Here is an 18,332-nt window from a genome sequence, read left to right on the forward strand (position 1 = left end):
AGTGAACTCAAAAAGCTCAGTTTTTGCAATCTCTGCTGATCATGCTGATCAGGGCTTTTTCTTCCAAAGACTTCAGCTCTGCAAACCAACCAACCAACAAACCAACAAAACCCACAAAACCCTCACTAGATTGGAAAACCTTTAAAGACTGTTCAACAATACAGCTATTTTAAGCTATTATTCTAACAGCTTTAATTTACTATATGAGATTATCTCTTGGATTTGCTTGCCTAGCCAGCATTCACAAACTTGCAATATCATTACATTAACTCTTAGTTTGGAAAAACTTTTGTTCTTGAAACAGAACCACCACCAACTAAAACAGTAATGGTTTCTTGCTGTGATCTATCTAGCTATACATGACATGCAGAAAGTGATTGATTTGTTATTATGTTATTTTTTTAACTTACAAAAGAAGGGAAGTTTATGCAATTAAAGACTGCTACAGCTTCCTCTGCATCTTTTTTGTATTACAAACTATTTATTAAATTCACTTTGCAAACATTTAGCAAGGTATTGCCAATCTACTTTAAAATCATAAATTGTACACAGCAATTCACTTTCCAATGATCTTTTCACCGAGTAAGTGTAGTTGCATAAAGCTACACGAAAGTTAACTCCTTGGGCCACTTTTGTATTTTCTGAAGTATGAAAAGTAGTTCTTCCCAGCAACCCAAACCCTGTTGTTTTTTTTTTTTTTTAAATGAGTTTAGGTAGCCAAGTACATCAAGACACCTGCCTTTGGTGGTCCCCTGAACACCTATTTACCTCCAGACATTGTCCGTGTATAGATAGGAAGATCCTTGGCTGCCCGTCTTAAGACTTCTTGCTGGGATTCACCTCTAGGCTCCCTCTCTAGGGATTCCTTGTCTGAATATGATAGATGAAACTGCAATAATTTTTAAAATCAAATATAGGTTTTAGCAAATTTCAAGTTAAAGAAATATCTGTAGAAATGTAAAGAGAAATATTCATTACACAAAGATGGATTACCAGCACGTGCAAGGTATCACAACAAATAAATCAGTGTTCCTAAGGCCAGTAATTTAGTTTATGGCAATTGAAGACATAATTAATAATATTTCTGATTTGGTATTGATGCAATGCTGAATGCTTCCAGAAGTAATAAATGACACTTTTCAAGAGGAGGATCAAGAGCCTACTATTCCCTTGAAAAGTGAGTTAATTTACTTCTGTAAGACTAAATATTAGCTTGTCAATATAAGCTAGGGATGTCAGTCTTTAACTGAAATACAGTACTAGTAATAACAGAAAAAAAATAGCTTTATTTCTTTATTTCTCTTCTGGTGTCTGGCATTTTCCCTTTTATTCTTTGCCACTGGAGAGTCGCTGTTTTCTTCACACAGGTGTTAGGATGTATTTTTACTTCAGAGACTGGCTGAGGGAAGGAAGAGCTGGGTGTCCTGTATGACATAAAAACCATGTCATAACATCTTCCTGTATAAAAGGACAACTTCTGTCCCTGCCCAAATGGCAATGACAAACATTGCTCTAGAAGGAGCTGAGAGGGTAGAAATAACTGGGAGAGAAGCACGGTATACACTATTTCCAAATTTCTTATAAAGTCCTCTGTAACACAGCAACATACTCAGCTTTGTTGCTGTAGCTTCTAGAAATCGGCAGATGCCAAAGTCTTTGGTGTTTCCATCAGAGAAACGGGACACAAAATCACCTCCAAAAAGAAGTCCACACGTGGCAGGAGGAGTGGCTGTCCCTAACCTGCACCACAAACAGAAGCCCTCTGCATAGCACTTATGTCTACAGAAAGGCTAGTCATTATAATATTAATTTTTTTCCTAAACAAAAGTGATGCATGTAAAACTAAGACACCAGTCAGAAACATACAGTTAGGAGCCTATTCTCATCTCCATAGAGAAGGCACCACTCTACTTCCCTGAACAGGTTCACCATCTTCCAGCAGAAGCTGGAGGTTCACTGTTCAGCATGACTTTCTCAGGCCACCTCTCATTTTTTCCCAAGCAAGAATGCACTCTTGCCAAAACCAGAAGTGATTTATATGGGGATACATAGGATTTCTCACTGCAGAAACTTGATTCAGAATACTTTATTTTCAATGCTTCCTGTATGACATACATAGAGCTATTGCTCCATCATTTTGTATTGGTTCTTGGAGTAGTCCTAAGTCTACGTCACCTTCCTGCCTGGGAAATCATAACCTCTCCCACTTTGATGCAATGCTTGTATATAGCTGGTGCACGCAGGTACAGAACTGCACACGTTACGGGGAAGTCTCTCAAATTTCCTTCAAGAGAAACTGCGTCCAGAAGACTCCTTCACCACAGATCCTCAACTACGGCAGTCTTCTTCTACCACTGAGAAAAGCTCCTAACACACAAGCTCTCACAAGAGAGAAGAAAACCATCTATGCAAAAGCTCTACAAAGCATACGGGGTAGTACACTGTTGCTTGAGTTTGAAGTGTTTCTCTGGACATGTACTTCCAATATGGGAGGGCTGGGGATAACACTTTGAACTTCAGAAGAACAATGTCAGATTAACAATATTTTAAATTCCAAGCCACAGTAATGGAACTTCAGTGCTTTTCATACATGTAAAAAGGTGAAATAAGCTTAAAAAGAGATATATAGGCTGTGTGGCCTGCACCAGCTGCAGTACTAATGAAAACAAAACACAAACGCTGTATTTGTCTTTCAGTTTTCAAATGAGTACTTGTGTTAGTTGATAAGTCAAGTTCAGTTTAGTTGGAAAGACATCCTTTTACATTTACAGACTTCATCCTAGAAACTGGAAGCCAAGCAGTAACTTAACATTACAAAATATCCTAATTAAATTTTTAAAATATTGCTCTAGTAGATCAGGAAAACGAAGCAACAAAAGATGTCACTGCCAGCAACATTGTGTAAATTCAAAGAACACAGAAACACCACACGTTGCTTTCTATTATCCAACTTTAATACTTCAAATATCTCATTTGAGGTTCTCTGGTAGCATTGTATGGTGGCTTTAGAATGACAGTATGATTAGTAAGGATTTGTCCAAAATTTTTAGTGTCTTTTACTGGCATCAGCCCAGTGATTTGAAAATCCTTCTAATTACCACTATAGTCACCATACACATGCATATATTTTGCTATGTAATTACCAAATGAAATAGTTTCTTAATTTGTTTCCTTCCTCTCCACCCCAAATTCAAGGAAGATGCCAAATACTTTGAATGATCTACTTGTTTCCGCAATTACGTATCTTATTAGTGAATTAAAACCTCTGCACAACAGACAGTAGAAATCACAAGCTATTTATTTTGTGTTGGCATGATAGTTATAGGAGCTACAGTTACGAGTCCATTCTGAAGGAAGTATTGGCTTTGTGAATATTTCAAACTCCACAGCAGCCATAGCATGATTCCTCGTGATCTTACAGCTTGTGTGACGTAGCAGCTGCTGAGGACTTTGGGGTTTCTCTACAGAAACAGGATGGAAGAGGCCAAAAGCTTGTTCTGGTTGTACCAAGCTGCACGGGGAAGAATTCCATCAAGACTATGACAGTTTTCTCTTTCTTTTTTTAATGTTAAAAAGAATGTGAAATTAAAATATAAATAATACTGAACTACAAGCAATTATTTTGAGGTGACATCATGCTGAATGTGGTTTTGTATCTTAATAGTCTCCAAGACAACTGGATCCTTCTTTAGCATTTCTGTACTAGATGGATTTAAGATTTGGGGTATATATTTACCTCAGACCTTTCTTCCATGCAGCTGTTCTACACTAGCTCTGTTCCCACTTAGCCAGCCGTGGCTTCCTACCATCAGCTTACCTGATTGTATGTTCACATCACAACCAAGTTCCTTCACACCAAAACAGATGGGAAAGAAGCTTTAAGTTAGAGGACAACAGACAGATGTTGACAGGCAATGTAAGTCTTAAACACACGAAAATACATTTTTTCCCATATAAAAGTATGCTTTAAGCTGCTAGTTCAAATAACTCTTATTTTTCAAGTGGAGAGGCTTTTTCTTCTTAATATCATCAACATCATGTAAATTTTCAAATATATTAAAACAATTTTAAAACTTAGAGTTGGTGTAATTTTTTTGTCTTGTTCATTACACTGCTTGCAATCTGACTCCTATTCAGAAGCTGTAACTACCATCTGTATTTTTCTACACAGAGTAAAACTACATGAGATCAGAGTCTAAGTTATTCAAATACTACAAAATCAGGCATTTGACTAGGCTATTTCAGAAACAGAAGTTAATTTATCTTACTTCTTTTGAAGGGTTCATTGGTAGCGTAAAGATTGTTTTCCAATATGACCAGACGAACAGCATGAAAAATATGTGGTACGCAACCAGGCACACAACTAAAATAAAAAAGGAACAGAATTAATACAAACAGGCCAGTGATATCATAGTTCTTACAAACAGATGCTGTACGTATCACGGATAGTTACTCTAACAAATGTAAATACATTGGCTCTGCAACAAAAATACTGCACAGCAACTTTACAGGAGACAAATACAGAATGAGTGGGGAAAGTCATGATACAGGCTACATATACTACAGAAATCTGAGGGGAATGGTTAATAGCCTATTGCAGCCCCGTAACTATTAAGCAAGCACTCTCCCTTCATGCATTTGTTAAACCCTATTTAACTGCTGTGTCCCTGGTTTTCAGCTTTATAAACCATGTAGAGAGACTGCTAGCCATACACATACACAAAAATCCCAAACCCCCAGTTTCCCCCCCAAAAGGAAGCATAACTTCCTGAACAACAGCTACAGTGCGGAGAGTCTCTGAGTGGATAAGCATATGCCACCTGAGCAGTAACCATAACCAGTTCATTTGTTTTGCGAGATTTTTAGGAGGGAGGACAGCAACATGTTTTTTTAAAAGCCTGCAGGTTCTTTAAATCCAAATGTTCATTCACTACTTTATATTCTTCACAGCCAGTGGTTTATCGTTAAGATTTTTTTAACAGACACCAGTCAACATTTACCATGCTGAACTATTTTACTAGAATACTGAAGGCAACATTAACTTTTCCAGAGAGCCTGCCATGGGTGGAAAAGTGTTTCCATTTAAAAGCTCTCACTGTACTAAGCAATTCACTACAGTAAGTAGTAAATCCAAAACTTGTATCCCTTGATTAATATGCTCTAATGCACAAGAAAGTGTATTTCCACGGATTTTTCTTCCTCAGGCAGAGAAGCAGCAAATGAAGGACAGCTAGGACAGCAACAGTGAGAAATATTATTTCCCTGCTGTACAGATGAACTCAGATCATAGAGAGCTCAAGGTTATACGGAAGCTATATGGTCGAATAGTATTTATACAACTTCTATAAATTCATAAGATCATAAAAAAAATTATAAAGGGAAACTTGTGTACTTTAAATACACAATCTGAAATACTGTCTTCATATGTTTAGTCCACGGTTTTATATACGTAATGCTATTCAGTGCTAGAGAATTTTCCATAACATATGCATGGTGTGCATAAATGCAGGAGCAGGAGCCCAGCATGTTCTTGTTTTTCGTAATTTTGCCTGAAAAGTAACACTGAATAATGTTTCTGGTGTTGAAGTTTGTTTACTCAAAAAAGCAGCAACACAGTAAATATTTATTCTTACTCATTAGGCGGGTTTAAAAAAAAAAAACAACAAAGCAGCTAACAAAATCTGCAAAGCAGCACTGTACAAAGCTTTTGGGATGACAAGAGAAAAGAGCCATATGCCATGTCCATAAACTGAAAAAAAAATCTCATCAGTATAGTGATAGAACTGGACTCCACATCAAGCACAATATCCCAGCTTACTCTAAATTACCATCTTGTTATTGCACAAGCATCTGGCAGGAATACTCTGCATTTTCATCAGAACACTTCCATCAACCCTAAAAAAACCCTATTTACTCAAGCAAAATGATTATTTTTTTAAACAACAGTATATTCATAGCATAAAGTGAGCACAAGGTAGGGCAAGTTACATCAGTTCTGTACACTATGTGTTTATTAATCTACATCTACATGTTATTGTTGTGAGAATAACAATAACTGTGATTGGTAAGAAAATACCTGTTTCACGCACTAAAAAAAGACTATGGGAGGAAGACAAAAATTTAGCCTAACGACATTATCCCATGTTTCCCCTTTAAAATCTGCACAAGACTTAAGCTCTTCTTTGCTTTTGCACATCAGTTCTCCAATCTGGCCCAGGTCCCAACCGGTCTCATCTGCCAGGCGACCTACCCAGCAGTGTCCCTGCCCCGCGACGGAGAGCCTGAGCCACCCACGTGCTCCACTGGATCTGTGGGTGTTGAGGGTCCAACATAAGAACCTCAGTTCCCTTGAGACAGAAAAATAAGAGCTGTCTGCAGCTCCCTGGGCAGAAATCCTTCTATTTTACACTTAAAAAAACAACCAACCAACCAAAACAAACAAACAACCCACCACAAAACAAAACCACAAACAAAAACCAACCAACAAACCAAAAAAACACAAAAAACCCCACACCAAGCACCCCAAAACCTAAAACTCCCAAACCAATGGTTTGAAGACAACCCATTTACAAATAGCTAGCATAGCTAGAGTTGCCTGAAAATATGCAGCAACCTGTAATAGGGCTGAGCCACATTTGCCCAGTTTCCACCCCTGAAAACACTTAGGGCACAAGTACAGCCAGGGTAAATAACTTCTGACTGGCTGAAGCTCACCAGGGCTTTGAGCAGCTAAAAATAAGGAAATTTAACGTTCCCCAGTGCATTTTGCTGATAATTCTAATTTGCCCTGTGAGCAAAGCCTAGCACCACACTGGTCTCCCCACATACACACTATGGAGTGGCAATAAACTGGAATTATTTCCAAGTTTTCAGGTGCCAAAGTTTGCAGATACACTTATTCATGCAAATAGGGTAAGAGGAAAGATCACTGAACTGAAAAAAGTTTTTCAAGGAAATGTTTTTTGACTGGCAAACACTTTCTGAAGTGAGGAAGTCTCAAATGACTTAATAAAACCTACTGGAATTACACCAACGTAAAAATCAAATACCTTGGCTCCTAATCGCCACCCCTTCCTCCAAAAGCTCTGCAGCCCCACGCTTTACACTTCCACGTTGCGCCGTGTATTAAAATAGCATCTGGAAAAGCAATCTAAACATGCTACAGCCTTGGGGTAGGAACTCCAATGACAGCTAATCAGGCAGTTTTATTCTCTTCTGAAAAGGTTATGTATCCGAAGGATTCTGTTTCTTCAAAGACAATGGCTAAAATTAAACTGCAGAAAAAAAATCACCTCCCATTTAAGTATGTTGCACTCTGCATAAACACCTTGCTCATGTTTAGAGTTCCTGGTTTTACAAGAGCTTTCCTTGTTATGAATGAAATTTTTTAAAAGAGAATATAAGGATTATTCTAATTGATCCTTCAGAAAGCCAATAAGAGTAGGTAAAAAGGTCTAATTTTTCTCATTTCTATTCAGAATGGCCAAAGCAATATTCAGAAACAGTAAGATAATAAAAGGAGCTGAAGAACACAAAAAATACACTTAAAATAGGTTAGATCTGTATCTCAATTTTATTAGTAAACTACTATACTACTCTGATATATGAATTCCACTTATAAACTGCTATGAAATATCTTACCTTTTTCTCCAATATTTGTCATTGTCACTGAAAAACGAGAAAAAAAAGGGAAGAGTAAAAATTATGTTTAAACAGCAAGTTATGAAACTGAATATTTTAAACTTTTGTTTTTCAACTGAAGAGGGAAGATTAATCATCAAAGAACACAAGGTTAAGGCCACACACTATCAAGTTTTTATGCTGTTTACATTCATCACAAGAATAGGTAGACAATGCTAACTGCTTGTAAGGTTTGTTGGCTCCCATTCCCAGGCTCAGTTCCTGGGAACTCACACCTCCATCTATCTGAAGTTGCCCAAGTTTGACCCAAGAAAAACCACCCCAGAAGAACAGTTGTTTCTTTAACTGTGGTTGTACAGGTTTTACTGTTGATATATGTTCTGTTCTTGAGGTGGAGGTGTCAGACTCTGAAACTGGTTTTGCCAGCAATACTCAGTGATACCTCAGATCTCAGATAAAAGTTGCATTTCCTTTAAGAAATTTGCCCATGGATTATAGGATTTGGGGATAGTGAGAGACTGAGAACGGTGCAGGTATGGCAGGCATGGAGTGGAGTACACAGGTACCAGTCACCACATTTATGAAAGAGAATAAATCTTCTTACACCTATATTCCACTCTCATATTATTAAAAACAAACAAACAAACAAAAAATGCGCAACAGATATCGCAGAGAGAGAACAGAAACTCGATCATATTATTGAAAAAAATAACTCTTCCCTTTCCACCCAAACCACTCCAGCACACATTTATCCATCCCAGTTAAGGAGGCTACAAACTTAAATACACTGGCACCTACAATTGCAAGCAAGAGGACAGTGGCTATATAGATGTCTCGTCTGCTCATTTTCCTAACAACAAAGGCTTCACAAGGCTGCTCTCCAAAGAGCAGGCACTAGGCAATCCTATTGAAACGCCAACCAACCATGTCATCCTACTTTGGCATATTAAACCTAGGCTTGATGAGAAGAGTAAATGTCGCTATTTAAATCTATTTTGCACAATTCAGGGATCTACTGTGGGACCAGTGCTGCCCAACACCTTGGCTAATGATCTAGAAGCATGAACACTCATCAGGTTTACAGATGACAACACCCTGGTGACACCAGCTGGTATGCTCATGTACAGGACTGCCATCCAGAGGGAGCCAGACAGGCTGGAGGAACAGGCCCACCAGGACCTCCAGGGAGGAGCAGCTGGGCCCTTCATAATGGTGCAGGGTGGGAGGACAAGAGTCATAGGAATAAGCTGAAAGGAGAAGATTGGATTTGATACAAGGAAAAACTTTTCCACCATGAGAACAGTCCACCAGTGGATCAAATTGCCCACACAGGTTGCACAGTCTCCATCTCTGGAGTTTTTCAAGACTCAACCAGACAAAATCCTGAACAAGCTGGCTTGATCTCACAGCTAACTCTGCTTTGATCAGGAGGCTGGACTAGATAAGCTGAGGTCCCCTCAAATATGAATCATTCCATGAGTATATAATTATAAAATAGGTCTATTAAAATGGATATTTGACTATAGTTCTACCAAAATGGGCATCTACTTTACCAGAGGGAAAACAGTAAATGTTTATGGAGTTTATGAAGAAAGAAGAAAGAAGAAGAGCACGTTTATGAAGTTCCTCACAAAAAATCAGAAAGACACCACAGAAGTTGCACAAGCAAACTCTGTTCTGCCCTCAGTTTTCTACTTCGCGATAAGAAAAATCTTTGGAGCTTGATAAACTAAATATCCATCTAAACAACTGCAGGAACATGCATACACATTTCACTCTGAGGAGCAGAGATGCTGCAGTACAACAATGCACAAAAATTGTAAAATTGTAAGTAAACAGTCATTTAACAGAAAAAAGCAAAAGACATCTTTGGAGTCAATGTGCAATGTAAAAGTGCCGGAGGTCTCAGATTAGGACCAACCAGTCACTACTCAGATCCTGATTTTCTTTCTCCACTTGGTATGGTCAGAAAGTTATGCAGAAATTTTGCCAGTCTTCTTGGAATGACTGCTCTCTGCTAATTAAAAAGCTGTAGCCAAGCATACATTGCAGAATCACCAGTTTCAAAATTATATCTACTTAACCAACCTTTCACAATGATTTGTGGTATTTTTCTCTCCTAACAAGGGAATGGCACAGAGTACTGCTGTGAAAGCAGCTGTCATCTTTTTTTCCCCCTTAACCCTGGATAAAATGTATTAATTAACGTGTTTGAGACCTATTTTCTGCCCAACAAAAACCATTCCACGTACCTGTGAGGGACCAACACAACTAATAAATCCAAATTTAATAATTTCTACCTGACTGCAAGCTTACACCTTTTCAAAATTTCTGTCCACTGCCCAGACAAAATGCCCTCTTCAGAGTCTGCACCTGCTCAGTGGACAATCTTTTCAACTTTTGTGGTACCTAGCTTAGAAGCCAAATCTTCCTGACAGTCAGGAGCTGCACACCACAAAGGTGTGCACACCATATGAGTGCCCAAAGACATCCAGCTAATGCCATTAGGGTAAGAACGAACTTTTTGGATACATCTTGTCATTTTAATCTCTTTTACCACTTTAGCATAACTCAGATTTATTTCATATCCTCCCAAGCTGCAACCACACTAAGAGACCAAGGCAGAAGAGGTCAGGCTGAAGAGGGATGCCAGATCTTCAATCTTACCATCATTTTCTCCACAATTACTGCAACTGGTGTTTAGGAGGAGACTGGCTGTGCTGCTTAACAAACGTCCCCTCACACGGTGACACAGAGGAATATGCAAGATATCCAATAACCTGCAGCTTTTCCCAAAGTGAAGTATGACTCCTGCACATACCCTTTTAAATCGCCTTTGATGATGGCTCCCTGAAGGAGGAGTGGGAAATATGTGGGAAAGTAATAGACAGGCACCTGCAGGACCACAGAGGTCATAAAGGGTTTTTTGTTTGTTTGTTGGGGGTTTTGTTTGGTTTTGTTTGGTTGTTTTCACAAATGTGGCAGAATTGACCCACAGAAAAAAAAATAGCCCTTGCAAATCAAACTCTCTCTTAAATTTTTCTTAAAGGTTAAACTCACTCTATCTGTAGCGTGACTTCTTAGGGTAACCACAAGATGCTTGTAAGTCTAAAATCACACTATTTAAGTGCACGGAAAGTAATTTTCTAACAAGAAAAACACCTTTCATTTTGGATTTGATTAAAGAAATGTTTGCTATTTTTTCCCACCTTCCGAACAGCACACAGGATATATTTATTTAAACCAAATATTATATTTTTCAGAAGATACATTGACATGGCATTGCTATATTATTCAATAGTATTTGATCACATAGTCTTCTGTGAATCACTTATAACAGTCTTTCTGGCAATTTTCTCATTTCTCTCTTCCAAGGGTTTATATTCACTGCTGGTAGTGCACAGAAAAGTAGGTCAGACTGTGCAGCCTGTCATTAATAAATATCAGCTGAAATGCTGCAAATTCACTTACCAGTAGTCAAATAGCACATAATAATAAAAGTAAAAAGTACTTCTGTCTACAATGACTAAAATAACCACCAAGGACACACCAATCCCAACTGTTAAGCAATTTCTACAATCTGGGAGGAAAACAGGGTAAAACCCTTTGAGAGAGGAATGGAATGATAGCTTATGTATATTTTGAGATAGAGATAATTATAAAACCATGACCTGTCTTCAAGAAGTCATTAAAAAGTTACAGCTCTGCTCGCCTGAGATACTGCAGGGGCCAATTTCATTAGGAACCAGCCTTCCACTGCTGAAGTGTCAGGATGCCATTTACAGTTCCGTTCCAGCAGACTATCACATAATTAGAGCCTCTCGGTTTCATTAGGCAGCTTGCAGACGGTGCTCATCAGAGTTCGGGATCAGGCTGGGACACACACGGGACTTTGGCCAATGCAGATGCCTATGTCCTGAGCCAGCAACATCGTTCCCCGCTTTCCTTGAGCCACAAGCAGCCAGAAGCAGGGACTGCATATTCAGTAGTCAGTGCTGCTGAACAGCCTGTGCTTGCAAAAAACAACTGGGATTGAGGACAAAAAGTTGTGTTACAAAAGACAAGAGAAAGTCCAGGATGAGGAGGACACCCAGAGAAGCCTGGGGAGTTCATCCCACACTTGCTGGTAGTCTTCCTCACGGGGAGAAAGTCATGCAGCATTAGGAATGCTGGCTTGGCAGGCAAAGGGGGCACCACAGTATCTCAAAATTGCCTGCTAGAACTCCATCACCAAATTAGTTTGCTAGGAAGAGAATATCATAGCCAGGCACCTTGCACTGGGTCAGACCTTAATTCAGTGATAGAAATGGATTTCCCATTTCTTGAACCACACCTCATTTTCTCTAGAAATCTTTATTCTCACTCACCCATGGAAAAATTAAGTCAGCATCCATCTCCATGTAGCCACAGACATAGCAAGACGCATTGCTACCAAAAACCCCAAATTATTTTGGAAGATAAAGTCAATGTAAAAAAATTGCATTGTTTTTCTAACATTAAATTTTGCATGACCTCTAAAACCAAAATCAAAGTTCCTGAACAGTAAATGTAATGACTAGATAAAAGACTGGAGAAAGCAATTAATTTTTAAAGCTTTGATGGAAGTGGATATACAAAATCTTGCTTCCATATTTTATGTACATTTTAAAAATATTTAAAACTCTGAAATGGTAAAATAAGATACATCTGATTCAGAGACTCTGCAGCCGCATCTATAAATAGCAGTTTCTCTCAAACTTTTATACAATTTAACATCTTGGATCTGATTCACAAAACTAAGTACGTATTTTATCTTTATAGCATACTTGAAACTGTAAAACACTGATCTATAGATGCAGTTTAACTCAGCTCTCTGTACATATAAAAGTGTTTTATAGGTGTGACAAGTGTTCTATCCTTGTCTGCAGTAGTCCTTTAGCAAAAAAAATCAGCACTTGCAATAAAAACTACCTCTTGGTGAGACAGAGCAGTGATTTGCATTGATTCACAGTGACAAGGTGCAGACTTAGCCACCACCACTTCCCTCCAGGACAAAAGTAACAGAAATAACTATTTCTGGGAGATTTAAGGCTGGCATAAATAGTCATCAATAACCCATACATTTGGATTTGACAGTATTTGTGAAAGTGTCAGTAAGTTCATTTTCACCTCTAATGCTGTGTCCATCAAACTACCTCAACACCTACCCAGCAGCAAGCTGCTATTTGATATCTTTGTAGTAAGGTCACAAACCCATTGCTTTTGAATGGAGTATGCCCAAGATTCGATCTAACTTCCATCTTTACAAACTTCCCATTTAATTTCCAAGCCACAGGGACTACCTGAAGAGTGAAGACTACTTCTAGAGAAGTTGTATGACCAGATCCTTTTTAGCAAACAAAGAGTACACCCTGACAAGTGCATCTATTCAAGCTGTTATGTATCAAGCAGTGTTAAATCTTTAACTGAAAATACAATCTCATCTAATAATTTTATCTTCACCATAGACCTTAGGTTTTCAGCTTAAATCCATGATTTAAATTTCAAGGCATAAACCCCATAGGTAGTACACTAGACACTACACGAGAGACAACCAGTCACACTTAACAAAGACTTCAGTTCCACTTCAGAAGTGGAGAATGGCAGCTGTCTTTGAAAATCTGAGAAAGAAACCAAATGACATTTTTAAAAATGCCCAGGAGTCATGCTGGCTAAAACTCAGAAGCCTATTTTACTTCAGCTGCCAGTTGGGAAACTTTTCTAGAAGTACCCAGGGATCTGAGAAGATAAAAAAGGTGGTGTTTGCAAAACATGGTATAAAAATACAAACGTGCTTTGAACAAAATCCTTTGCTGCCTTAGCACTGCAATGTACAGGCAGGGTGTTTAACCTGTATTCGACAATAGCCAACTGCAGTGTTACAATGCACTTCTATTTCTATAGCCCAATGTAAGCTGTAATTACAAGACATGAGCAGTAAGTACCATAAATCCTTTGATCCACTCAGAGAACATACTGAGCAAAGAGCTCAAATCCAGTTGACCAAATCTTGAGTCCACAATTTTTTTCTCTTTTCTTTTTTTCGTCCATCAGCTTCCATCTCCATATTTTCTGCTGCTTCTGATCCCCTGATCACGCTGTGCCATGCCTACGGGGCACACATTAATTCTCCCGCTAAACTGTGATGAATGAAGCACCTTTCATCCTGCTATAATTCCATTCCACTGATGTTACACAGAGTCAAAAACCTGAATTCAGCACTAACCAATATGGTTCTCCAGCAAAAATCTTTCACGGTCATTAGCATCTTTAGCAGCTGGACGTCATTTCATGTTGTTCTGTTCCACACTGAAGGAAGGGGCAGAAAGATCCCAGTCACATATTTTACTCCAAAACCAAAGATGTAGCTTATGAGCTCTCCGGACTGTATTGGGAACGTCTTCTTGTCCCCCTTTTCAGCTATGCTGAAGTCACTCTCTCCCAAACCAGGCAAATCACTCAGCAGGTGGGAGGATTTCCTCCCTTTCCCCTCACTCAAACAGTCAGGAAACACTTATTGCTTATTTCTGTTTCACGGCAAATCTATTTCCCTTCTTCAAAATTACAAATTCAACCTGCATTTTCAGACAGGATTCCCTGAGCAAGCACATTATCCTTAGAATTAAAATCAGTGACATGTAAAAACAGATCAAACCTGAACATACACAACCAATTTGTATTTTTTAGATAGCCCTTTCATCAGCACAGTTGATATTGTCGCTAAAAACATGCCATAGCACTGTCAAATTTTCACATTTTCCTTCTTACATGCAGCTCCAAATCACAACCCAGTAGGAAAACAAAACAAAACAAAAACCAAAAGGATCTCAACATCCCAGTTTGCCAAGAACATATCTGACAAACAACTGTCACAAACAGTGCAAATAACTACTGGTTCTGCCTTACCCAAAGCATGAAGTGGGTAACTACTCTACGTCCCAAATATTTCTGCTAACCCAGATTAGAGATACACATAAGAAGGAAGATATAAGAAAAAACATTTTCTTTCACATGCAGAGTTTACAGAATCCAGTATGTATTTTCAGAGTACAGGCACAAGGATGTAGGGGCCAGGGGAAAGAATTCCAATTGCACTTCATGTTGTTGTTGTTCCATATATCCTAGGTTGACATTTCAGAAGCTTCAGCTATCAAAGTTCAATGTACTCATTGTACATCGCCTGTATTTCCTCATCTTTTTTTAAAGGAAGAACAATAAATCTGTAACCCTCAGGTTTTCATAAACACACTCGATTTTTTTTTAAGGGAAAGAATGTTTAAAGGCCCATTAATTTTAAACACAAAGGAAATTATTTGGGGGGAAAAAGACAACTACTACTGCCAGACAGGGGCCATGAGATGACAATACTGGCAAAATTAAGAGAATGGAACTGGATTAGAGAGAAGCAATTTTTAGTCAGGTATTGTAAAACAAATTCATTTACATGTTTAACTCCAGTATTCTATAACCAGCAGGAAGAAGACAGCAATTTGCTAGTGTTCAATACCTTTTTCCTTTTCATTAAAGGTTGAAGCAGCACGAACACTTAACTGAATCAGCTAATAAAAAAAAGTCAGAATTCTAGACATGGTAATACTACAGTTAAAAGTTGCAGATTCCTTTTTCTGTTTCTAAAACTTTTTGTTTTGTTTCTAAAATGCTACTCAATACTGTAACTACTCAGCTTTAGGGCTGAAAGGGGTCATCTTAGTAGGCTTTTTCTTTTTTTTTTTTAATGTAATGCCTCTCCTACAATATTCAGTTGAAATTGCAAAACACATTCAAAATACTACATTTGCAACACTTCCTCATTACTGAAAGCTCAAAGAAACCACTTACATCACAACTATCCAAAGTCCTTGCTAAGTCCTACTGCACAATGGTTAACATTGTTTCCTGCACGTTGTCATCAGCATCAATGACAGTAAGCTGCAATAAAATAAGCAGCTATATACGTCCTCGTTAGCAGTCAGTGCTGCAGGAATGAAAGATGCACTGAGTAGACAGGCTGGCTTCAAAGCGCTGAAACGCTTACAGGCTATTCCTGCCTTTGGCTTTCGTTCTCAGAGTTGTTAGCTATTCCTTCTGTTGTTTACACTAAATATTCATTAATAAGACAAGACATAAGTTTATTTTATCTTAGTTTGCCAAAAACGAGGGAAAACATCCAGACAAAGATAAAACATGGAATTAGCAGAAGTCACAGACAACTATTATGCTGAATTCAAAAACTGGTGAGCCAGGCAGAATGGGGAAGGGGAGGAGAGGGGGGAACAAAAAAAAAAATCACCTTTGTCCATAGAAAGGAATTCAGTAAAAGATGTTTTAGCAGAGCCCCAGGATTCCCTCTTCCTCCCCTCCCATTGCAGGCCTTTCGCTTTACATGGTTATCAAAGAATTATGGTACCATAGTTTACAGTTTGAAGCAAGTTTCAAGCATGCCATTTCCTTAAGAGGAACTTGCTTTCAGGTAAGCTAAAACCCAATCTTCTCTGTTATATCGAATTACACAGAAGAAAAAATACAACAGATCACTCAAACACTATTGTCTGAATCAAGGCTACTGTACCGTGTCAGCATCACGGGGCAGTGTACACTGGACAGATTTTAACTAGAGGGTCACTGTCCCCTGAAATGTCCTTGCCCTCCTCAGGTCAGCTTACAGGTCCCCTTTCCAGGCTCTCTTGGTCAACTCCTCCCACAACCTCCCAATTCGCTTCCTTGTGCTGGAGGTAGACACTTCAGTCCTCTCTTGAGAGCAACTCAACTCCCACTTTCTAGTTGAAGAGCAGCATTTAACACTAACAGATCTGAACATGGTTAGTGAAAAAAAGATGTAAAAAGTCCACCTCCAATAAAGGAACCACACCAAGTGCTGGTATCTCCCTCCAAAACAGAGGTGCTAGGCCTGGCAATCATTTTCTGCTTAATGTCTCAGCTGCTCAGCCAAGCATCTGTAGGACACAAATTTTACCACAGTCTTCTGTTCAAAAAAAAAAAAAAAAAAAAATCCAAAATTAGGTACCAGACTGCTGAGATTTTCAACATGAACAGCTGAAGTCTGGCCAAGTTATGTAGGTATATAAATGCACTCAACTTGAGTTGGGTGTTTTCCCCTCATCGCTGTTCCTTAAACAGACACTAAATGACCAACAGTCACTATGAACCTCAGCCACAGTAGAGGGGAAAGGGAAGATGACAGCTACTTTGTGACATTATTATAAAACTGTTCATGAAATATCAGTATGCTATACATTAGCCTCTAAAATTCAAAGATTAAATTGTTTGCTACAGGATATACCACAACAGAAACTGAAATTAATTCAAGGGAGCCTAGCAAGCTGGTCATTTCATAAATCCTTCTGGGTCGACTACTCGAATTCACACAATTACTCGGATCACACCCAGATCTCCAGTAATTGATTAATTATTTGCCTAACGCTAAGGAAGAGCCAAGGGGCACGGTCAGGATGACTTCCCAGTGACTTGCAGGCTGCTGATGCCAAAGAAGGACCAAGAAGTTGTGACAGCTGGGCATCTTCTAGATGACTGAAGAGTGGTACTGGGACCCTCTGGGATTTTCTGCTACCTGTTCCTGCTTCCGTGTGAGCTGACAGAAGACCCTGTATATATGTGTATGTATACATGTGCGTGCTGTCACGCAGCGGAAGGGAAGGGACGGGTAACTTTGCTCACGCCACCTGCACAGAGAACCTCCGGTTCCCACGTTCAGGGGTTGGGGTGTCACATGCTCCGCACCCCACGGAGGAAAACACCCTGGTGCGACCGGCTCCCTCCTCGCATGGAAATGGAAAACACGCGTGACCAGGTGGCGGGAGGAACCAGGCAGCGCGGAGGCCCAGCGCGACTCCGGCCGTCTGGGGTGGGGGGAACGGGCTGCTGGTGGGTTCGCCCCCCCGGGCTCCGGCCCGCCCAGCCCAGCGGGTCGCCGGCCGCTTGCGGTGTCGCAGCCCCGGCCCGCGGGCGCGGCGGCCAGGGGCGGCCCCAGCGCTCGTAAACAACAGATGCCGCCGCCCCCCGCCCCGCCAGCCCCGTCCCGGCAGGAGCGGGCGGTGGGAGCCCGGCTGCTCCCGGCCCCGTCCCGCGGGAGCCCGTCGCGCCCCCCGCCCGCCGCGGCGGCACTCACGCAGGCAGAGCTGGGTGACATAGGCGTAGTAGGACCAGCAGAGGATGCTGGAGATGAAGAGCACCGGCACCCAGTAGAGCAGCCGCTGGCAGCGCCGCCGCACGCCCCCCCAGGCGCCCGGCGCCCCGGCTGGCGGCGGCGGGGCCGCCATCTTCCCGCACCGCATCCCGGCCGCTCGCTCCGGGGGCCCGCGCCCCGGCCGTGCTCCCCGCCGGAGCCCGCCCCGGCCCCTCCTCCCGCGCTGACAGGGCTCTCCGGCGCGGCAGGGCCGGGCCGGGCCGGGCCGCTCCTCCCACCGCCCGCCGCTCCCCCCCCGGGGGCCGGGGCAGGGCAGGGGGGAAGGGCCGGCCGAGGGGCCACCGCGTCCCCTCGGGGTCCGGCTGGTTCCGGACGCCCCGGGCCGGGCGGGGAGGGAAGCGTTCCGCCGGCGCCCGTTGGCGAGAGCGGGAAGCGCTCCCTTGAAGCTCGGGGCCGGGCCCCGGGGCAGCTCAGCTCGTGAGAAAATGAGTTACGTGCCTCGGAAAGC

At 40.9% G+C, this 18,332-nt stretch overlaps 1 protein-coding gene across 1 annotated transcript in view; it reads right to left on the reverse strand.

Moving 5' to 3' along the window:
- ZDHHC2 (zinc finger DHHC-type palmitoyltransferase 2) overlaps positions 1-18,031 on the reverse strand; it is a 35,655-nt gene extending 17,624 nt beyond the window's left edge. Inside the window, exons 1-4 of the mRNA XM_065634394.1 lie at positions 17,807-18,031; positions 7,642-7,668; positions 4,269-4,363; positions 769-889 (exon numbers count right to left, since the gene is read on the reverse strand). Coding sequence (XP_065490466.1) covers positions 769-889; positions 4,269-4,363; positions 7,642-7,668; positions 17,807-17,972 — 409 coding nt within the window. The 5' untranslated portion in view covers positions 17,973-18,031. The remainder of the gene's footprint in view (positions 1-768; positions 890-4,268; positions 4,364-7,641; positions 7,669-17,806) is intronic.
- Positions 18,032-18,332: the final 301 nt, after the last annotated feature.

Source organism: Caloenas nicobarica, chromosome 4 (assembly GCF_036013445.1).
Source record: "Caloenas nicobarica isolate bCalNic1 chromosome 4, bCalNic1.hap1, whole genome shotgun sequence".
NCBI lineage: Eukaryota > Metazoa > Chordata > Aves > Columbiformes > Columbidae > Caloenas > Caloenas nicobarica.